This window comes from Polyodon spathula, chromosome 16 (assembly GCF_017654505.1).
Source record: "Polyodon spathula isolate WHYD16114869_AA chromosome 16, ASM1765450v1, whole genome shotgun sequence".
Lineage (NCBI taxonomy): Eukaryota > Metazoa > Chordata > Actinopteri > Acipenseriformes > Polyodontidae > Polyodon > Polyodon spathula.
In genome coordinates, this window is record NC_054549.1 from 10,527,096 (window position 1) to 10,550,249 (window position 23,154).

Consider the following 23,154-nt stretch of genomic DNA (forward strand, 5'->3'; position numbering starts at 1 on the left):
ATATTATTGAATCTATACAACACTTGTGTTGATGTACTGATGACCACACCACACGTTCACATTTGTAACTGCAATTCTCTTCCACTGCATTGAAATTGTGTTGTTCTGCTTTATTTAGAGGTACATGCATGACAAATGTTTTCTTTTCTGTTTTGCTGTTATTCGGAATCCATAAATATTTATAATAGTAACCAGATCATAGGTTCATTAAAACCTCTTTTGTAACGTTTGCTTGACTTGGTGTCTTCGCTGATTTTTTAATTTTTTTAATTGTATGGTAATGCAAAAAAATTGGATGGTTTTATAAACGCATTACAGTGTGGGTCAATGAACGAGTAAACTGGGGAACTCCTGACAAAGTCTACACCTGCTCTGGGAAGACAGTCCCCTGTTCCCCTGCTGTTGGATTAGGTACTGTATTTCATATACTGATAGTGTCACAATATGGCCAGAATTAGCTAACTCCATTATACTTCCATGTTAAACTAAATTCTGTGATTTTACTAAGGTATCCAAGCAGCATGTTGCTGTAGCTCATTTTTAGTTTTTTTTTCCCCCGAATGAGACAACCCCCCTCCCCCCCCTTAGAAGATCAAATGTCAAAGAGTTCGGCTTCCTTTTCCTTCCAAAAGGAGAAGCTGCGGTCTATGTATCGACAGATCTCCTCATTGCTGAACTCTCCCAGTTCGGAGATGAGCTGGACGGAGTCCTTTCTGGTTGTAGGAACAGGTTGGTTGAGCTCCTCCACTGCGTACTCAACACTTGGGGAGCCGAGGATCGACTCCGGTTGAGACAGTATGTCAGGGATGGTTTCCTCGGGCTCCTGGACGGGGCGTGTCTTGTCTGCACTGGCCTCCACCGAGTCCACCGAGTCCACCTGCGCGGTTTCCACGAAGAACCTCCGCTTGATGTCCTCGAACCCATCTGTCCAGTCCCGCTTCCCGGACTCAATCTCCTCCATCACCTCCTGGTGAAATTCACGGATCAGCTCCCAGCTGTGGCTGCCCAGCCGGTCGAACATCTCGTAGCACAGCAGGTGGCGGAACTTGCGTTCAGAGTGGGACATGCTCATCTCCAGCAGCTGGAAGTAACCCAGCATGAAGAGGTCCAGGGTCAAGTTGTCGTAGTTCACAGGGGCTCCGTTTATGTGCGGGAGGAAGTGCTCGGGCCAGTAGATCATCTGCGCCCTGCTCAGACGTCTTATCTGCCGCGTGGGGACCTGGCTGATGATGGTCCTCCAGTGGCCAATGAGTTTCCCGACCACTTGCCTCTGCTTCATGAAGCAGATGAGCCTGTCATCCTCGCTGGTTGCATGTTCATACTCACTGGGGTCTTCAAAATCCCTGCCCCCAGCAGCAGAGATGCTGCTGCTTCTTCTATACTGCTTGCGTCTGAAGGACTCTGTGAAGGTCCACTTGCGCCAGTGCTCAAGGAACAAGAACACAATCCTCTCCTTCCTCATGTTTATGTATTCCTGGACGTAACTCAGATCAGTCTGGACCTGAAGACTGCGAGTCAAGTGATCTGGGCTGAACAGGGCATCTTGATCCATGATTAAATTTTGATTGTACTGATCCATCTCTGCTTGACATATGTTTTCGGATCCCCCGTAGGTAAGTGGGGCATAGGACGGCATGATTATGGGCTCGTCCACAAGCTTCATGTTCGGCATGTCGTTTGACCAGTGCAGCTCTCCGCTGTCGTAGATGTAGTCCTCTTCCAAGATGGGTTCTGATCTGTAACTAGACTCGCTGCCCACCGGCAGTGACCGCTTGCGTTTGTAGACCCTGCTTGGTTTGCTGTCCTCCTCCCTCGATTGGCTTTGCAGCTCATAGTTTGCTTTCAGGTTTTTAACCGACACACCACACTGCTTGATCTCCTTCTCCACCTCCTCCCTGGTAGAAAATGACTGAGATCTCCCGATATGGACTGAAGCTGCTGCTGCTTCTGCTGCTTGAGGAGACCGAGGAGGGCTTTGTGCTGAGCTCCTGTGGTATTCAGGGAGGGCCGGTGGCATCATGCCCAAGATGTCTATCTCCTTGCCTCCCAGGGTTGCCAGGAGAACAGCCATGCTTTTCAGGAGAGTGGAGATCTTGCTGCACCAGGCTGGGAGGTCCTCTGCCTGCCCCTGAACCTGCTTGGGGTTCACAGTGAAATGCTCGTGACACAACGCCACCGATACGGGCAGGAGCTGCTGCAGCTCTCGCTCCAGCTGGTTTAGTTCCTTCTCCACCCTCTGGACCTTGTGCATCACTTGCAGGTTCTCGACCTGCCTCTCTATGCGGATGAGGTCGGCCTCTGTCATGAGCTCTCCAAACGGCCCGAGGATAGCGTTGTGTGTATGGGAGTACCGCCAACCCTCAGGCTGATAGTACCCGGTGTTGGCGAACTGTATCAGGGGAAAAAAAAAAAAGAAGAGAGGGATGGGGTTTCCCTCAGTATGCTGATTTATGCTTTTTTTCTTCTTCACACATTTGCTTTACATGGATTTAGTGGTGTAATGGCATTGACCTGGAAAGACTGCAGGTTCTTGATGGAAGTTGAAGGGAAGGAAGGGTTGGAAGTCAGTGACAGTCAGTGGGATGAGTGCAGATGCACTGAAAAGAATCAGCCGTACATGCCAAAACTACCTACAGGGTCAGTAAGGTGGTGGGTCCTCTTTTCTTTCTAATAGAGCCTTTTCAATGCCTGATCTAAACAGTTAAAATGAAGGCACTGTAACTCAACCCCTTTGAGAAGTGCTGAGGCTTGTTCTGAGAACCCTGACACGGAAACGCCATATAAAAGGAGCAGTCAAGACACAAGAGCCACGAAGCAGTCAAAAGAGCAAAAGGAAGACTCTGGAAGGAGAAGAATGCGTATACCTGCAGCCATTCATCGGCTGACCAGTGTGCGTGAGCCCAGCATCACACCGCTGAACCAACATGTAATCATTTAGAGCTGCAGTATGCCATCGCCAAGTTCTCAGTTACAAAGAGGATGCAAATATCCATTCGGTCACTGGACACCAATCTACCTTCCCAGGCTTGAGCATTTTTCTGGTTCTCTTTCCTGTATACACATATAGAATATACAGCAGACCACTGCAATGGTTTCATTGAGCCATCTGACATGTCTTTGTACCAGACCAGTGATATAGGGTACCTAATAACACAGCCATGAGATGAGTGATATAGGGTACCTAATAACATAACGATGAGACGAGTGATATAGGGTACCTAATAACATATCAACGATGAGACTGTGTTATTAGGTACCCTATATCACTCACCTCATGACTGTGTTATTAGGTACCCTATATCACTCATCTCATGACTGTGTTATTAGGTACCCTAATATCACTCATCTCATGGCTGTGTTATTAGGTACCCTATATCACTCATCTCATCGTTGTGTTATTAGGTTTTATGAAGCAACCTTGGAATAGATGCTGCAACTTTAAAGTATCAATTTTTTTCACTCAGACAAACCACTCCAAAAAAATGTCACACAGACCATGCAGAGAAGACAGAACAAAAAACCCTTTTGAGCTCCAAAGAGACACTCCTGTACTTTGCCGCACTGCAGTGCCTGCATACGTCACACCCTTAATAGGCCATGTTTACGCCATGAAAACCAATCAATCCATCAAACACAATGCTTGGAAACTGGTTTCTGCGCATAGAGAGCTGCTAATGGGCCAGTTCACCGGGAATTACAAACACAATTAAACGTGAGAATTGCAATCCAATTCATTTTGTAGTTTGTAAAACAAACAAACTGCAGCAGATTAGAAATTATATATAATATATATATATATATATATATATATATATATATATATATATATATATATATATATATATATATATATATATATATAAATTACGGAGAGGCAGTGTGGTTGATATTTAATACACAGTAGCAGCTGTTGGTACTTGATGGTGAAGGAGGGATTACAAAGCAAACAGGCACACCTATAGACTGCAGACGGCAGGCAGCACACAGCACAGGGTTAATTCAAACACAGGGGCAGGGCTGTGACTCCTTAAGCTGAACTACATAAACTCTGGATGAACTATCACTTTGCATGTCAGTTCAGAAATGCATGACTAAGAGAAAGTTATTACGCAAAGGGGTATAGGCTGTGCGACTCCAAAATATTATTATTGATTCCTAAAACAGATCCTGCACTGGATTTATAAGTAAGCATGTCTGGAATTCATTCTCCTTCCAATGGGATTTTCACATTGCATGAATGTTTCAGCATGCATCTTCCCCTTTGAGTTTTACATATAAAATATGTAGATATCTGAATAGTCAAAGCTTTAACACAAAGCAATAGACTTGGAGTTAGCAATGTCTTTTTAGATCCTCTTTTCTACCATCTAGTAAACTGCAAAACTGCAACCAGGTCATCTCACGCAATGCAGGAAGCAATCCCCCAGTCCCCACTGGCTCCTGGGTCCAAACATTCTGGCTCTGAAAGAATGCACAGCGGGCAATACAAAAAACACACACTGGTCCGTGCACAGTATGAGCCTTGAGCATTGCTGGAATGAACTGTGTCATTTTACTTAAAAAAAATAAATAAATAAGCAACACAAAATGTTTAATGGAGCAAAAGCTCTGTCAATACGTCTCTTTGATGCGGCTCGTACCTCGTTTCCTGCTATAGCCGGAGACCCAGAAACCAGCGGGACCCCGCCACACCCCCTCCCCTGCACCCCTCCTGGCTTTCTCTCTCTGCTCTGCGTCTCCTACCTTTCGCCTGCTCTCGTCCTCCTCCTGGATCTTGAGCTGCAGCTTGCGCACCATCACCTGTCGCTTCCACTCTGGGATCGGCATGCCGCCCTCGTCATGGGTGGGCACCAGGGTCTCCAAGTCTGCCAGGCTCATCTGGCTGGGCGGCTTGGAGTCTGCATTCCCATTCACCACCACGGGGGAGGGCTGCTGCTCCTCTGTCAGGGCTGCTGCCAGGGACTTGGGGCTCTGCCTATCACTGGGGGGAGCTGTGGGAGTGGCGGTGGGCTCTGTGGGGGTGGTGGGGGTCGCTGTGGGGCTTGTGGATGAGAGCTGGGCAGTAGGGGCTACTGGGTTTACTGGGACTGTTGAGGTCGGGGCTGGAGATGCAGGGACCTCTGCCTGCAAAAGAGAGAAGAAAAAGCAGATTTAATACAGCAAATGCACTGTAATCTAGGTTACTGATTCAAACATTTCCTGGAGCACCTGGACTAGGTTACAGAGACAGGAAGGAAAACCCTGGAATGACTACAAGGAATCAAGGGTCATCCAATGAAAAGTCTTGTTGTCCCTGGGACTGTGAACTGGGTTATTTACCAACGTTAAAAGTAGGTCTGAAATTAATTTTGTTTCAAAATTGTTTGAGTGTGGGGGCCACAGCGAAGGAAGGGTTGAAACAAAAGATGAAAACATAAAGCTCCCACTTGTTCTCTTTTACAGAGCGCTAATTCTAGCTTTTTAGGTTAAAAACCATGTGAGCCAGACATGAACGCCACTGAGAGGTACAAATAACCCCTTTCAGCAGCCCTTTAACTGGCTTGCCAAAAAACCTATTAATTGCTTATTAATGAGCAGAGCAGCGATAGGATTTTCCAGCCAGCAGTGCTGCTGTGTAAGTAGTGACAATGCCACACAGACTTGGTGCTATGGGGAGCAATAGCAAACTGGGGCATGCCTGAAAAACTTTGCATTCTACTGTAGGGTTTAAATATTCATCGCTATAAAAAAAGGCCTTCATCTATTATCATAGTTATTGATCAGCAGGCTGTTCTATAAATGGACGAAGAAGGAAGGAGAAATAAAAGGAGTAGCCGTTCACAGCCACGGATCCTGAAGCTCAAGCAGAAAACCAAACAGTCAGTGTGCTGTGTGCTTGTTTTTAATACTGTATCTCTAGATAAGCCTTGGAGGATTAAACCAAAGCCTAAACTAAAGTTAAACAGAAAATAACCACACTTTATGAACGCAGCTCTGCTGTTGAAGCGGTTGACTAAAAGTGTTCCGAAATGTAAAAGAAGTTTAGGGAGACAGACCCGCCCAACACCTGCAGGAGATGGTTTTGCCAGGCGCTGGTTTACCTTCTGCTATATCGGTGTAACTGAGCGTGTTATGATCGAGTGTGTGCAATGGGAACCTACGCTGGGACCAGTCTGCCCGCTGCCGGTGCTGTAGACAGTGGTGTACCCTTTAGTCTGGGGGGTTGGCTTCAAATTCTTCCCAGCTTTGATCTCAGCCAGCAGATCTGAGTTATCACCCATTGGAGACATCATATTGAACGACTTTGTACCTAAAAGAAGAAAAGGCCAGTGAAAACCAACAACACTTCCATGCTGTTCTGTACGTCTGCAGTGCTATATTATACAAGACCTGGAAATCGGAACCTCTTTCTGTTCAAATCCTGTTTCAACACTGAAGCACTGCAGCTGATAGAGTTGAATTTCTTTGCATCGATTTTAAGTTTAAAAAGCTCTACTCTGGGCCAGTAGAATCTCAACAGACACTGTCGTTAATAACTGGGAATCATGTTCGCAGCAATTCTAATTTTCCACTCTTTCTTTATAATGGGAATATGAATACAGTTGACCTTTTCCAAGAGCATAGGTCAACCCTTCCTCGTGTGCAGTCACAGCAGTGCAATACAGAGCTGAAGCAGTAGGACACAGAAACAAAAAGAAAACAAAAAAATAAAATACCAGAACACCACAAGTAAAAGACGCAGCTCCTTTTAAAAATTCTAATTCAAAGCTATCCGTGTCTATTGCCAGATCACGAAAACCAATCAAACCACTTCTGGGCTGTGAAGCAAGTGTAATCACAGGACAGGTCAACAATATAGCAATAACCAGGTACTCTGTTATTCACAGAGACCTTAATACCTTTTACCAGAAAAGATAAAAAAAAAAAAAAACACACAAACACATAATTACTTTACCTGTCTTTAAACTGGCTTTAAAAATCTCTTCCGAATCCAAGCAACAACAAGAACTGTTATCCCTCTTTCATGCCTACTTGGGTTACAGAAATTCAAGAGAGCGAATATGCTGGACAAAGGCTGGGCTAACAACTCTCTCCCTCTCTCTAGGAGAATACAGTGCTACTAGGAGGCCACCAAGGCCCGAGGGATCTAAAGGAATCGGCTCTAATGAGTAACGACATGGATCGCCAGCCAAACTGGGAAGGAATTACGCCCCCGACCCACCCACCAGAAACCAAACTGTACAGCGTTCGTTCACATGGAGGATTAGTGACAAGCATCTGAACACAACAACAAGACACAATGAACTCTGACTAATGACTCCCGGTCTCAGACACTCCCGCAGACCACAACCTCTCTTTAAGTTTCAATGTTTTATACTGGATGCTGTATGTATGCCGGAACTCAAAAACCTTGGAATTGCTTTATACTTCAATGCATACACCTTGTTATCGCTTGCTGTTTTTTATATGCACTGGATCCAGATTATCTCCATTTTCCATACATACAGTTCAGCATAGGGTAAATTAACAAGCTAAACTCTCTTTTGAAACTCTCTTTGAGAACTGCACGACTGCATTATCCAGGTACACTGAAATTTAAATCCAAGGTAAACAACAACCACTTAAAGTTTATTTGATTGGTTAACAGACCATTGTCCTGTATAAACGTTATACCTCAAACAAAGAGATGAATAAGCATCATCAAAACCCACATGCACCCAGATCAACCTTAGAATTATAATATATGAATGAAAGTCACACACCTCGATCGAACCTATTAATTCACCTGAGCACAGGGGGCCTGGAGCGCTCCCAATACAGATCCAGTACCGCCTCACAGCCAGCTGCAAACTGACTGTCTGAACTCACAGAGTGCAACCAGACTCTTCCACAAGGAGTCTCCTCTACAAAGTGGGACAATGATACAGACACCAAAAGGAATGCACATGTTACAGGACGGCGGCTGGGCGCGAATCCGCCAACCCCACGCGCCGCAAGCAAGCGTCTTAACCGCCATGCAAAACAGCCGGGCCCGTCTGCATTTCATGCTTTTAGAGCTTTTCATTTCATCTCAGAACCGAATCCGTAACGGCAGTGTATCACACCACACTGCCCGTTACACAGCACCTGGCAAATAACGCCACGCTCAACAGAGCTGAACACTCCTCGATAAAACCAAAACTACATTGAGAATAATAGCTCAGCTAGACAAAACATCGGCTAACTAACTCAGTATGTTAAATGAAGGTTCAGCAGTGACACAGCCCACTCGTTCATATTATATACACTGTATAGCTGGCTCTGTGGAGCTGTTCAACAATAGCACAGGGTTCTGGATGACATCACGAATAGACGGGAGGTTGAATTAGCATTAGAGATTTGGAACATTGCAATATTAGGAAATCATATGGGGCAGTTAACCTGGGAAACCATGTGTCAGTATATAATATTAATAATAATAATAATAATAAGAATAATAAGAATAATAATATCCCTGCAGAACCCATATTTATTTACACTGATCCAAATGACCATAAACACAAACAAACACTGCACCTTATGCATCTCATACAACTAAAGACAAAAAGATCCACTGTAGCTGAGATCTTTATATTGCACAATAAAAGCAACACTAAAACCAGGCTAACCCACAGATACAGAAATAACTAGCACCAAAACAAAGCCTACCTTTAGTTAGATCCTTGCCCTCAACAAATCCACAGACTATGTATCTCCAGTAAGCATCAAGAGCAGCCCATCTACTCTCCCCCTCATACACGCCAGGTCTGACTGCAATAGTGATATGCAAAGTGCCTTGGGTGTTATCCTTTGATGGGGTTTTTGAATAAATAGGGGTGTGGAAAGGCATATTGTATCACTGGAAAATGCACAGCCCAGGCTGGCTACATCTGAAATTGCAACAGGTGGCTTTGGGAAGCGTCCATCCTTCTGGATCCACACAACAATAAAACTGGGATTCAACATTAATGAATAGGCTGTCACAAATGGAACTGGCGGTGTGTGGAACCCATAGGCTGTCACAATGGAACGGAAGGTGTGTGGAACCCCTAAGCTGTCACAATGGGAACCCATAGGCTGTCACAATGGAACAGAAGGTGTGTGGAACCCATAGGCTGTCACAATGGAACCGAAGGTGTGTGGAACCCATAGGCTGTCACAATGGAACAGAAGGTGTGTGGAACCCATAGGCTGTCACAAGGTGTGTGGAACACAATGGAAGGTGTGTGGAACCCATAGGCTGTCACAATGGAACAGAAGGTGTGTGGAACCCATAGGCTGTCACAATGGAACCGCAGGTGTGTGGAACCCATAGGCTGTCACAATGGAACAGAAGGTGTGTGGAACCCATAGGCTGTCACAGTGGAACAGAAGGTGTGTGGAATGCAGACAGAATGTTGGTGAAATGACACGGGCAGCCTCACATGGTTCAATCATTCTCTATAGCACATCTGCACAATTACAGGTATATCACAGACTAAAGCATTGCAATACATATATAGGAAATCTCTTTCACAGACAAGTGGGTCTATTTCAGTAATCTCATACAGCCTTAACATTTATACAGGCGTCAGTTCATTGTATTTTTTTGTATGTTGGTAAGACCCATGAGCAGAGAAAACACCCACTGTTGGATCATTAAAATTGACACACAAAAAAAATCTACAAAGTGATATAAAACATTACGGAGTACTGGCACTCGTTTCTTTAACTCTGCAGACAGAGCTAGGGAGCTGGCTGCAGTGTCTGTACTTACTTTTCATTTGTCTGAGTGCAATCGCTTCTAGGTTGGAAAGAGAGGTAGCATTTAGGGGAGGGAGAGGGGCGAAGGAGCAATGCGACAGGGGGACCGAGGGGGGGCGGGGATTGTTGGAAGGATTGGAGTGAACAGGAAGGAAGTGGAGAATAGAAAGAACAAGAAAAGAAAAAAGAAATCTTGTTAGTTAAAATGGAAGCAAAATAGGGCCTGCGTTAGAAAAGAAAAATCTTTCAATTACCTGTCCTTTAAAAAAAAAATGTAATTACACTGATGGTGTTGTAACTAGTTGTGTTATTACAGAAAGGTTGCTGTTATTACAATGTAATTACACACACGTTTATGTATTTACGATACACTACCACTGATATATAACAATGACTTTGCATTTACTGTTCAACAGAGGTGTAATTAGCGGAAGCCATGTAATGTAAAGCATCCTTTTAATTCACGCACACGCGCCCTAGCTTATTCACATAACGAGTCTGCCAATTACTAATGAGCAATTAAACAACGATTCATCTGCATGTGCTCAAACACTGCTGAGACATTAACAGCTAACCATCTGTAACTCTCCACTCAAGGGTGTCCTTTGAGCGCATGGAAGGGTGTCAGCGTTTAAAAGCCGATGTTCACGCTTCTAAAGGATTGGAAGCACGAACGTATTGTGTTGCTTTGACTTAAATGATAATAATACTCTGTCCGGACAAAGGAGCAATCCCGCGAATGCATCTGCAACAGCAGCATCCTGAGGGTCTTTAACTATCACTGAACCAATGCAATTGAACGCGTCGCGCAATACTGTAAAGAGAGAGCACCCAGGAACCAGTCAGCTCAATAAGGGTTTGCAATAAGACACAAATCATAAAAACAAGATGCAAAAACAAAACAAATGAACAAACACTCGACCTTACCAGCTGACCCCCAACATATTTCAGGAGAGCTGTAGCAAATATACTGAAGCATCAAAGCCTTTCAGGGTACCAGTATTGCCTGGCACTGCCCTGATAACTGAGCCTCTTACAAGCACACTACCTGTAACCTGGTGCCATTTACAACATTAGAGAACACAACACCAACTCCCAGGTAATTATACCCTCTGTTACATAAACATAATACCGGCTAGCTCATGTTTTTATAATGTGCCATTGCTCTTCAATGATCCATTACTGCTTTCAGAACAAACACATTCTGTAATAACCAATGCTTTCCAGCAACCAGGTGGACGGCCATTTCACAACAGCTCTCATAACTAGCACCTTGAAGCCCTTAGAGGTCTTTATTACACAGAATAATGGATGTCTTTAGGCAAAGGATGACACAATTGGGTTGCACAGTAGTGTTCTACAGCACAGAGGCGTCCCAGCCAAGAGATCCGTATCAGGAATAGCTCAGATTCATAACAGCTGACTAAATAACCTTACGAAACACGGCTATAAAGTACATTTAACAAGGGTTTAAAAATCAACGGAGAAAGAGTCTTACTGGAGTCGATCCAGAGACATTCAGATATAAACACAATGAATGCACAATTCTGATTTCTATTACAGTCTCTGATAAACAAATCACTTGACACTGAGCTTACTGTATGATTAAACCCAATTAAAAATGTGTAAAAAAAAAAAAAAAAAAAAAAATCTGTTTTGGGAATTACACAGCTCAAAGTCAAGATGAGGCATGCCTTGGAGAATTGATTAAGATCTAATACAAATTCGACATTACAGTGCTTTTAAAAAAAAGTTTTTAAATATGAATGTATAAATACAGGGCTGCCCTGGTAAAGCTTGAAAACAAAACAATTGCATTTTTCTTGAAATGATCTATCCTTCATCTACATCGTTTGTGAATGTTGCTGCTAATATGAAGCAATGCTACGTGGCTCTGTGGCTCTTCTGCACAGCAGAGGCTCAGAGCCAGCATATAACCCAGGTGTACTCACTGCCTGCAGAGGAGGACGGCCGGCGCTGGGTGCTGTTGTCTTGGGGCGTGTCGGTGGGCAGCGGGGGGGGAGGGGGGGGAGTCGGCATGCTCTCTGCTGGAGGGGGAGGAGGTGGAGGGGCTGGCAGCACCTCAGAGGTCCCGTTCTGCTGGCTGGTCCCACTCGCCGCTGCTTCTTCAAGCAAGAGAGACCCCTGGGGTTCAATTAAAGAACAGAGGATGCACAACTGAGATGATTTACTTTTCTACAGACCAGCACATCTATATCAGCTGTCCTCAAAGTGGTAATGCAATGTGTCCCTCTGACCATATAATCCTGAATTCTGCAAAAGTCTTGCATCATAAGAGTGATTTAACCCATTACAGTAGACTCATTCCAATCTCTGCAGCTGGACAATTTTATACATTTGCTGCCAATTTTGATGCCATTATATTATACCTTTCGGGAATAAGCAGTTAGTTTACTGTCTAGGGAGAGAAAACAACCCTATGGGAAATACCTACACTGTACGTGCACTGATCTGCTCTGGGGAACTTTTTGCTCCATGTAAAAGGACTCCAGCTGCTGCAGCTGCAAAGCCAACATCAGCTCGTAAAGTGGAGGTCATGCATCAGCAGCCGTCAAGGGATCTCATTCAGATGACTAGCTGGGCTCTGTGTTAGACCATCTGGTGGACAGTCACAGGCAGAGGGAGCAAAGGGAGACTCGAATCGGCTCAGTGAAGATTAGACTGACCACCAGCCCACAACACTAAATACCATCCCGCCCCACCATTCCTGGGAATATCTCATACACCCTAATAGCATCCCGAGGAGAGTGGGGCAGATCCACGAGGCTTTCAGAGACCCCCCCACGGCTCTATCTTAATTGGAGCCTGGAGGCTTTACACTCATAGTGTGTCGTTCACTTTGCATGCTTCCTTATTGCACAGATATGAACTAATCTTTTTTTTTCCGGAAAGGAGAGGGCAATTCATTCCAATTCGTTTTGAAATGTAATCATGCTAATTTTGCATTCTGCATCAGTGTCTAAAAAAAGAAATCACTTCAACTGGACGGTGGCATATTATATTTAAACTTGCCCCCACATAAACAAATCACTTTTTGCATGTTACATATGCAGGGTAATAAATGCCAGCTGCTGTAACAAGAGAGAATATGCAAGAGTAAGGTAGCAGGTTATATCTTTGCAGTTTTCATTACAGAAGACAATGAATTAGGCTGGGAGAGGCTCTCAGCCTGGACAGAGTGCTGAAGGAGATGTAATTGAGCACCCTCAACTAAGCCCTTTTCTTTTAAAAGGTTTTGCTGTGCAATTGTACTCATAAATCCCTCAGGACATCCTTGTAAACGAAATGATGCACTTCAGTGATTTCTACTGCTTTCAAAGTATTTTATATAAAGAAATTCAGCCAAAGGTTTTGCATCACCCTATGGAGTTAACTAATTTTGCTTCATAAAGTTGAATGAAACCTGTTGAATAATAATGTTACGTTAATGCATTAAATTACATACCACTTTCTATTTTCTCATATATTAGTACTGCACTACTTTTGCGGTATCATTTTGTTTCTTTGATGACATGTTAAATAAAACATCTAAATTATGTTAACATAGCTTTTTTTTTTTTTTTTTTTTAAATTAATAAGTCTTAATCCTAAAATTCTAGGTGAAGCAAAACTTTTGGCCAGAGCTGTAAACTTAGCCCTAACCTTAGCTGGTAAGTTAAGCTAATCAGATAGACAAACAACCATACTGACACCTTGCTAATAGATTTTCAACTTATTTCATAAATGCGCTTCCAGTACAGTAGCTCTCATACGCCAACACCAAGCCTGTTCCCATGATTAATGACATCACAGTGACCCTGACCCTTAACCTTGCCCCCCCCAGCCACCACCCCGAACCCTCACTTCATACCTTCTCGTTGGGTGCCATGGCCCTGCTTGCCTGTTTGTCCGCCGTGTCGCTGCCGAGTGATTTGTAATAATCCCCAGTACTAGGCTGCTTGTTAAAGTTTCTGGATTTCCTGTTGGAGTCGACTCTTCGCAGTCTCTCTGGGGTGCCGTCTCCTGGAGTCGACTGCGAGGCAAAAGCAAAAAGGAGAAAAAGAGAGCTACTGAACAAAACGGAACGCTGCACTAAATGACGACAATTAGCCAATTTTAATAAATTTAAATTAATACATAAAAAAACACCCCTTCCAAACAAAGAATGGTTCTGTAACTTGTACTGAACAAAAGCTGTGTTTGCCTTTTGTTTGCCTTCAATAGAGATTAAATGACACATGCTCAATGCAAATGAGCTGGTGGTGGCGAGCACTGGATAATCTGAAACACACAGGGCTCCCTTGCACTGCAGTCAAAGCCTTTCTGGGCTTACATTCTAGAAACATCCACCACAACCCTTCCCAAAGGGGTGTGGACGTAACTTACAGACCCCCTCGTCTTTTTAATTTAGGAGAAGTCTTTTGATTTTAGTATTTTGTGCATGCATCGATGTCATCTATAAAAAAAAAGTACCAGCACTTTATAATCGTCTCGTTAGCCAAAATCCCTTCTGCACGGCGCTCAGGTAGATGCAGCAAGCAAGCAATTGTCAAACCCCAAGCTCATTTCTGCAGTGCTGGTGCTGTTGCAAGCTGGGTTGCTTGCTGTAAATCTAGCAGTTTTCAAGGGGAGCAAATACAGGAGCAGGTTTCAGCATCAGGCTTGCAATAAAAAGGACTTTTCATTCATCTCAGCTTTCCAGTAACAATTCTACTGAGCTCTTGTAAGCTTTCCAGTTAACCATTACAAAGGAGTTAGAGGCTCAACAGCATTACAGCAAGCAGGTCCAAGAGACAGTGCACCTGCCTAAGGTACTGTACGTAGACACAAGAAATACTTCAGCTATTCTTTTATACTGTATATGAAAGCGACCTGATACAGCAGGTGTTACCTACTTACTTCCTGCTAGATAACAAAAGGTAAACGATCTAGCAAGCAATGCTATTGCTTAGTGAAAGGATCACTGGCAAGGAAAGGGGGAGTTTCTCATTGGCTAGCCATTGTTCCTTGTTAAGGAACTTGGAATTTTCATTCCAGCGAGAGTTTGAAGATTCTATGCTGGTTCTCAGGTTTGATTAGGGCCATTCAACTGGGAACGTGATTGCCTTGTATATTGTACAGCACAGAATTCAGTTTCTAAAGCTAGTTGAAAAGTTGGTGTGACACATCCGACAGTCAGAACTTCTGTGAAAACTACTTCACATCCATTGATGATCCACTGTTACCTAGCAGACTGACCAGCCTCATGTCTGAATGCTTGCTAAATGGTCTTGCTGTTTTATTAAGATAGATAGATAGATAGATAGATAGATAGATAGATAGATAGATAGATAGATAGATATGGTTAACAGCAGCTTATAAAATATAATGTCATTTGTAAATTTCCTGCTGACATAGCTAGAAATTTGCTAGTTAAAGTTTTCTGTAAATGTACAGAATTCACTGGACACCATATGTTTTTTCTGTCAGCTGTGTATTTTCCTAATGCAAACGGAGGATTTGAATGGCCAGCTTCAACAATAAACAAATCCTGCAGTGATGACTGTCGGTGATTTTCCCTTCATTTTACAATACAGGACAACAGCCAGTAATGCCCAACCCTTTCATTTTCTAATACTTTTATTAACTTATGACAAATAACAGATCAGTCCTGCAATGAATAGTGAACAATTTATTCTCAGCCACTGGCTTTTCATTTGAAGTTGTCCGTGTTTAACACAGTTTGCCCATACTGCTTCTAAACTGTGTTGTTTCTTGAGCACTTTCCGATGCTCACAAACTGAGATAAAAGAGCATTCAGAACAGAAAATAGGAGGCTCTTTTTTACACAGAGAATTGTGGGAATCTGGAACCAATTCCCCAGTAATGCTATTGAAGCTGACACCCTGGGATCCTTCAAGAAGATGCTTGATGAAATTCTGGGATCAATAAGCTACTCGCAACCAAACGAACAAGATGGTCCGAGTGGCTTCCTCTCGATTGTAAACTTTCTGATGTTCTTATCTGTACAGAGACACAAAGCGCAGGGAATACAGTGCTCTGACTGGCTAGTGAAGACAGCGTGGTTTGGAATACATGACATGCAGCACATAGCTTTACAAGAATGTGTTGATAACCAGCTAGGGGAACTCCGGGGCTGCGCCAGTTCAGAACAGCACACTAACACAACCAATACCTACCCTTTCACTCCTCCAGACCACCAGCCTAGATAACTGTGGGACACCAAAATTGTTCCAGCACAGTTAATGACACTCTCAGCTAGTTCTGGGATAATACCGTTTTCTCTTGTCATTTTCGTATGATCACATTTCTTTGTAGCATTAATGTAACTGAACCTCAACATCAAATGAATATATGTTTATGCCATGCAGAACAAAGCATCTCTGTATTTTGTCCCTTTTTTATTTCCTAAGCAATCATACCAAGTTAGGGTCTAAAATGGCTTTTGCTGTTTCCAACGGTGCATGTTTGCATACACCTACACTGTTCCAGAACAACCTTACGGTTCGTTTGAAGTTCACAGAATACACAGCATACACCCCCAATACGATTGAAACTAGCTTCCGATTATAAACATTCAAAGGACAGACCTCTTTGAATGATATACAGTATATTGCAAAATCTGCACATAGTGTTCTCCCACAATCCATAATGAATCTGTGGATGTATCTGATCACTAATCCATAATAGAGAGCATTGACAATCATGATTTATATATATATATATATATATATATATATATATATATATATATATATATATATATATATATATATATATATATACATATAACCATTTGAAATATATATCAGGATGGATCTAAAAAGCACAACTCCTTCGACAAGTACTCGAGTCTCTGACACATACATTGTAATTACCTTTCCTTTAATCCGTTTCCCTCTTTTACTGTCTAGTCTGTATATTTGTTTTTTTTTAATTAGACTAGTTCCATTTGAATTTTATAACCTGGGTTCATCTAGTAAGCTATATACAGAATTGATATCCCAATATTAAAACACTTTTATTGTATGATTGAGGGTCCATAAAGTTATGGATAAACCATCCTTATAAAAGCCTCAGTAATTCATTGAACTGGTACGGAAGGCAAACTGTTCCCTTACCTGCAAGTTCCCTGTCTGTCTCCAGCCGCCTGCCTTGCCTGCACTGAACAAAGGCTGTGGACTGCAAAGAGCCCAGGTGTCACCTGATCTCTAGTCCCTGTTACCTGTGTCACACTACCTGCCCTCTCACTTTACCCATGTTCCTCATTAATAATCCACACCTATCACATCACAGGGACAGGCATTACATCACTTTCTAGTCCTGGTCCAATCAGGGAGCTGCAGGCTTGCATCTTTCCCATGCAAAGCAGTGCATAATGAACTAGCTTTGCAGTTCACCTGAAAAGGTGGGTGCTTATGCTGGTTTTAGAAGGGATTGTTGCATTTCAGAACAACGCTGCACTTTTGCTGCAATCTGATCTAGTTACATGTCGCAAATTTGGCTGCCAAATGATTGAATCTGGAGCATACTTTAATAATCTGTTAAACTACAAGCACGCATGAAATCAGACATGGATATAATAAAGCAATAGGACACTTCACATGCAAGCCTTTTTTTCTACAAACTGTTTGGAGTACCTGTATCGTATGCCTGCATGTTGGGGCTGCATGTGACAGTGGTAGCAATAACAGAGCCCTGTTCTGAAAAAGTAAATGAGGATCCTGTAACTGACTCAGATGCTGAAGGACAGGTTAACCCTTTTCCTTACAGGAAGTGCTAAAGCTGAGATAGGGCTCCCTTTACAAACACACCTAGCAGCTCTTTCCTGTTGCATAGTAACAATGCGGGTAAAAACAGAAGGCCAGACGCAGAGAGGATAAGCGATGACCTTTGTCCCTAATTACGAAGGATCAGCATTTGTGTTTCCTTGCAAAAAAATCAGGCCAGTGAAGTAGTTTCAGGAAGCAGTCGCTCTCAGCTGTGTTTCATCAGATTCATTGGGTTTGCTGTCAGGTGTATATTGCCTCGCTATTTTTGAAGTTTCGAGTCAATTGTCACTTTCAAAAGTGCTACACCAAAGCAAGTTATTTATTTCCGAATGGCACGTTTTACATTTGCATTACATTTATATTTTCCATTCAGTTAGGTTTGCCAATAAATGCCACGGTTGGCACAGGGCATTAGTATTTTGCAACATGCAAACTGGATGCAAATCTCCAATTACATAATTGTAATTAAATAAGCTTGGTGGTCACAACATAACACTGTCAAGGGGGTGTTTGCAAAGCCACCAGAAGCAGATTGACGTGAGCAGCCTGCAAGGTGTTTACACTGTTCTGCAGCGATATGCGAGCTTTCTACAACAATCACAGCAGTAATGTGTGCAGCCTTGCACAGGGACACACCCACAGTGCTATCGGCAACAGCTATCAGTGAGTTGGAACTTGCCATCTTGCCCATTGTGACTTGAAACCACAAAGAAGTTGCTTGCTTGTTATGTATGACAGTCATTTGCATGGCAAATCAACCAGTCGCACAAGGGTGAGTCCGTTTACATAAAAGGGTGTGCTGAGTATTGCACGTGGGGTCAGCGCTGGTTCTGATCTGGTCTTGTCATACAGCATGTTGCCGCATTTCCTTTCTGTGGTGAGCTGGTTGTCGTTCCCTGATTTTTGTGTGTGTGTTTTTGTTCCTGGGCTCCTGCCTCTTTCCGTAGCCGACCTCAATTAACAGTATCTCTGCCTGCCTCCTGAGAGGAAGCTGTGTGTTTAATTGTTAATGATTCAGGGGCAGCAGGATCATTAGCTGGGAATGGACACAGGTTTAATTAAAACAACCCCCATCCAGTATCACCTGAGCTTCACTGCCACGCACTCAAATATACATACACGGTATACAGAGCAAAATGTATGTCAGCTTTTGTACACTGAGGACATGTTTGTATCAGTGTATGTGTATACATATATATATATAAAATAAAATGGGTACTTAGAATGGTGATCAGTGAAAAATAGGAAACTAATTTCCCACTTAAGTCAACCACCACCAGTCGTACTGCATTGCTAGTTAATTGATCTGGGTTACCGCAAAGCAATCAGGCCATTACAATGTTTTGCATGTATCCAATCATCTCTCCAGGGCAGCGGTGCACAACCCTGACTCTCTAGACCCAATCAGGTCCTGAGTGAGTAAAACTGAACAACCAAAATTTCAGCATTCGCTGATCTCAAGGTGCGTCTCTGAGCATAAGGTGGCCAGCAGTTCCTGTAAAGGCCTGAAACCATGCAGCAAGTGCAATTAAGTAACCTAGACCCTGACTGGAGTAAGGACCTGGACTGGAATGGATCGTAATGCCCACTGATATATGGGTACAAAGACATATGATTGCAAGCATTGCTGGAACCCTGGCGATTCTGAATTTCATTGGAAGCTGGTGCAGCTTAGAGTAAATCGGTCCGTGATCGTGGGATAGCGAGGCTTTTGAACCAGTAACCAGCGCCCCCCCGTTTGTTTGGTATAATTAAAGTAGAAGAGCTAACTCCGTTGACCTTTCACCTAGAAACGTATCCCTTCGGCCACTCTCGTTCTCCTGCCAGCCGCACACAGGGCTCACGTTTCTGAGACACACAAAACAGAGCAGACTTCGCTTTCAGCGGCCCGAAGCCATGATGAAAAGGAAACACACACTGAAGGGATCGATGTGATTGACTGTGGAATCTGCAGGGTCATTAATAATCAGACCTGGCTGGTGCACAGTGTGGTGCTAACTGTACCTGCTCTACAAGAGCCAGACCCCATTATTCTCCAGCTAAAACACACTTGCTGTGTATTTCAAAAATGCATACAGCACAGAACAAGAGACAAGCTGCATGCGTAAAGATCTGATTTTAAAATAGGTATTTTTTAAAAACACAATATATCGAAAATAATGCAAATTGCTGTACGCAAAATCTATAGTATATAATGCAAATTGCTGTGTGCAAACTCTATAGTATATCATCAAGATGAAACAATGAACAACCGTGCTGAGGATGATCTTCTACCTTTAATGCCATTAACAACTTAACTGTTACACCATCCTCACAGTGCAATTAAAGCAATTAAAAGCCAGCGCATCAAAGACTTGCCACCTTCATTAGCGCTGTGTACAAACCCTGCCGATAATACACAGCCTCATTAGCACGGGGCTCAACTACTTCATTGTTCGCTTTCCCCTGACCTCCGCCCACCAGCCCCTTTGCAAACACAGGAGACATCCCTGCCCCCGAGCCCCCTCTGGAAAGGAACATTGTTTAATTGCAAAGCAAATGAAGCGATCAGTGCACAAACCGAATGGACTGAGCTGTGCGCCTGCCTCTAATCCCTCTGGGAATCCACGTAGCTTCACCCCAGTGACTGTGCTCCAGTGTCCTCCACGAGTCTCGTGGAAAACGTGCTGCTGGACAGGGCTGCAGACTAGCTGAGTGAATGAATGCAGGGGGTCAGAGACGTGGTTTGCAGCACAGCTCGTTGGAGAGAGACCTGACCGCCCGTTCCAATCAACAGACCTTGAATGGTTGAATGTTCAGCTGGGATGCATCAATAGCTGCCACTCAGTATCTCTTCATGCAAACTCTTTGCTGTCAAACCTGTGTTAGGGGTGTGCAAAAACTCATACTCGCACTCAGAATTGCCTTTAAAGTAGTATTTACCAGCAGCCATTCAATAAATCCATTTGTTAATAATTTCAAAATAAGAAAAGCTGTCCTTCCCTCACCTTTACCAATCAAGGGCAATTCACTTCTGCACTGAGTTTTTGAAAAGCCGATTGGAAGACTACTTATCTCTCATCCGGGGCTCTGACAATCTGCCGCGACCGTCCAATGAAAAGCCGTCTGCCACTGATTGGTACTCCGTTGTAAACGCGAGGGAAGGCCATTGATTGGAATCACTGCTTGCACGGCTTCACTTGGATGCCACGAATTGAATTGCCGTCATGGTTAATGCAGAATCCTCATCCTCATGTTGACATGCCCCCTCTGTCGAGACGTGTTCTGTCCCGTTTCTAACGTCATCGTGAGCATTTTTATGCTGCTAATGAAGTGACACGTACAGATGTCAGCTGCAGCGCCCTCTGTGGCCCATGGTGGGCTCTGCAAAGCGTCAAAGAGATCTATTCACCCTGCACATATACTGGTATTAAAGTTCTGTTGCTACAGCTCCCTATATAGAACACTTTTAGGCAGTCCCTTGAACAAGTATTATAAACATGTTCAACTGTACTTCTTATCTTTTTCTTAGTTATAGGTCTGATATCAATATTTGAATTCTCTCTCTCTCTCTCTCTCTCTCTCTCTCTCTCTCTCTCATGTTGTCCCGGGACCGGTCTGCCTGCACTGGGTCGCTGGACGCTCTTACCTCCTTCTTGAGGACCCCGCTCTCCACGTGCCGCAGGTTGCTCTTGACGTGCAGGTACATCTCGGCGGAGGGCTGGTCCTCGGGGGGGCTGGGTGCCGGTACACAACCACGCCCCATCGACCCTCCCCCCCCGTCACTCGAGCCGCCTACCCCCGGACGGGGAGGGGGAGAGAAGGAGGGTGGAGGAGGGGCTGTGGGGGCTGGCCCTCCTTTCTTCTGTGCCTCGGATCCCAGGTCTGGGTCCAGCATGTCCATGTATGCCTGCATGTCTGTGATGGCTGTCTCCGGAGCCCCTTCAGAAAGGAAAACAAGACAAATAAGATGGAAATAATTCAAATCACATTTCTGCTAAATCTTGTATAAATCAGTTTAAATATGAAATAAGATAGCTTTTTAAAAAGACACCCAGCTACCTGGGCGATATTAAGTTCAAAGAACAAAAAATGACAAGGCTGGAGTTTGCAAACCTAATTTTTGCTGTGCTGGTTTGGACCACAAGGTGGCAGTGTTCACCGTCCCCAATGGCCAGGCAGCAGCACTGCGCCGCAAAGCAAAGCCGCTCCAACTGGCACTGCTGTTCCCGGCATTGTTCACCAATAATTGGACATGCACGGTGCATTAGCCATGAAAAGATGTCATTTGTTCTTGTATATAAAGGGCGATCAGACTGAAGAGTATCCCAGATTTGAGACAGCCATTTCATGTTGTGAATCATGAGGTTAAACAGCTAACCCTGCACCTCTGTCTGGTTTTTAGAAGCAGCCCTGATCAATGGAGTGTCTTAAACCACCGAGCAATGGAGCAGTGTCCCCCCGCCCCCCCCATTGTGCGGTGACACTGACCTGGCCCTTGGGGCCCCATGGAGCCGCTCCTCTTCTCTCCCGTACTCGACTGGCTGGAGTTGCAGGAGTCGTAGTTGGAGAGGGTGCTGGAGGGGGAGCCGATGTCGAAGCGCGTCTGCTGGGCGGAGGATGACCTGGTGGTGTTGGGGGAGGACATCCCCGAGTCGGGCTGCTTGAACTCCAGGTCTGCCGAGGGGTCCCGCGACAGCACCCGGTGCCCCACGCTCTGCAGGGAACAGTCCCAGTTACACACTCTGCTGTGCAGCTCAACAATTACACAGCTAACCGGTGCACCACAATTAGACAATTACACTAACATTGTGACACTGAGCTGCATCCTTACAATAGCACTGGGCTTCATCAACAACAAAAAAATTCAATGATATCTAGTAATACCTTTATTAAAGTTTCCCATGATAAAAGCATGACAAAGTGTAATAAAGCATAGTGCAAGCATGGTGAAACATAGGCGAGCACAGTAAAGCACAGAGAGGTATGGAAATACATTGTAAGTCATGGCGTACGCATAGTATAAGCATGGGAAAAGCATGAGAAAACTGAAAGATTCCTGTGAAAATGTAGAGCTGTAAACTTTTATAAGAGAGTATTAAGAAACTTACAATGTGTTTGACACCCAAGAAGTCTTTCTCAAAGTATTCATTTACTACACAGCTCGAACTAATCCATTATAACTGCACAGTGCTGTGCTGCTAATCAAATACAATCGCCTAGTGGCCCCTCTTTCTGTCTTTCTATTTAGTGAACCAATATGAGCTGAGCTAAAGCTACCAGAACTCACTGTGCTAATCCACAGTAACAATTCCAATGAGAACCTTCTGCTTCAGCCCCTCTCCGCAATTACACATGAGGATCGGCTGGGCAGAGCTATAGCGAGCACACACTAGGTTCAATTCGGCAATTCATTTATACATATTCACTGTGCTCAGTAATAAAATAAAACAATGATCATTTCCACCCTCACGACTGCAAAGCTATACGTTCAAATGCATTCAAACTCTTACATAAACTACTTCCAAGCAGGTTTCATTCAACTAGAACGCAAATATCTAACTGCAATATCTGAAGGACGTCGACGTCTTAACCTGCCTGTTAACTGTTCCCTAATCATTTGTACACTTCCACTTACTTAAGATGTAAACTTGAATAAGAT

General features: G+C 43.9%; 1 protein-coding gene across 1 annotated transcript in view; it reads right to left on the reverse strand.

The window, feature by feature from the left end:
• Positions 1–577: 577 nt before the first annotated feature.
• Positions 578–23,154, reverse strand: part of LOC121328947 (espin-like protein) — a 23,102-nt gene continuing 525 nt past the window's right edge. Inside the window, exons 2-8 of the mRNA XM_041274101.1 lie at positions 21,984–22,209; positions 21,142–21,434; positions 13,613–13,774; positions 11,694–11,886; positions 6,141–6,289; positions 4,744–5,124; positions 578–2,461 (exon numbers count right to left, since the gene is read on the reverse strand). Coding sequence (XP_041130035.1) covers positions 593–2,461; positions 4,744–5,124; positions 6,141–6,289; positions 11,694–11,886; positions 13,613–13,774; positions 21,142–21,434; positions 21,984–22,209 — 3,273 coding nt within the window. The 3' untranslated portion in view covers positions 578–592. The remainder of the gene's footprint in view (positions 2,462–4,743; positions 5,125–6,140; positions 6,290–11,693; positions 11,887–13,612; positions 13,775–21,141; positions 21,435–21,983; positions 22,210–23,154) is intronic.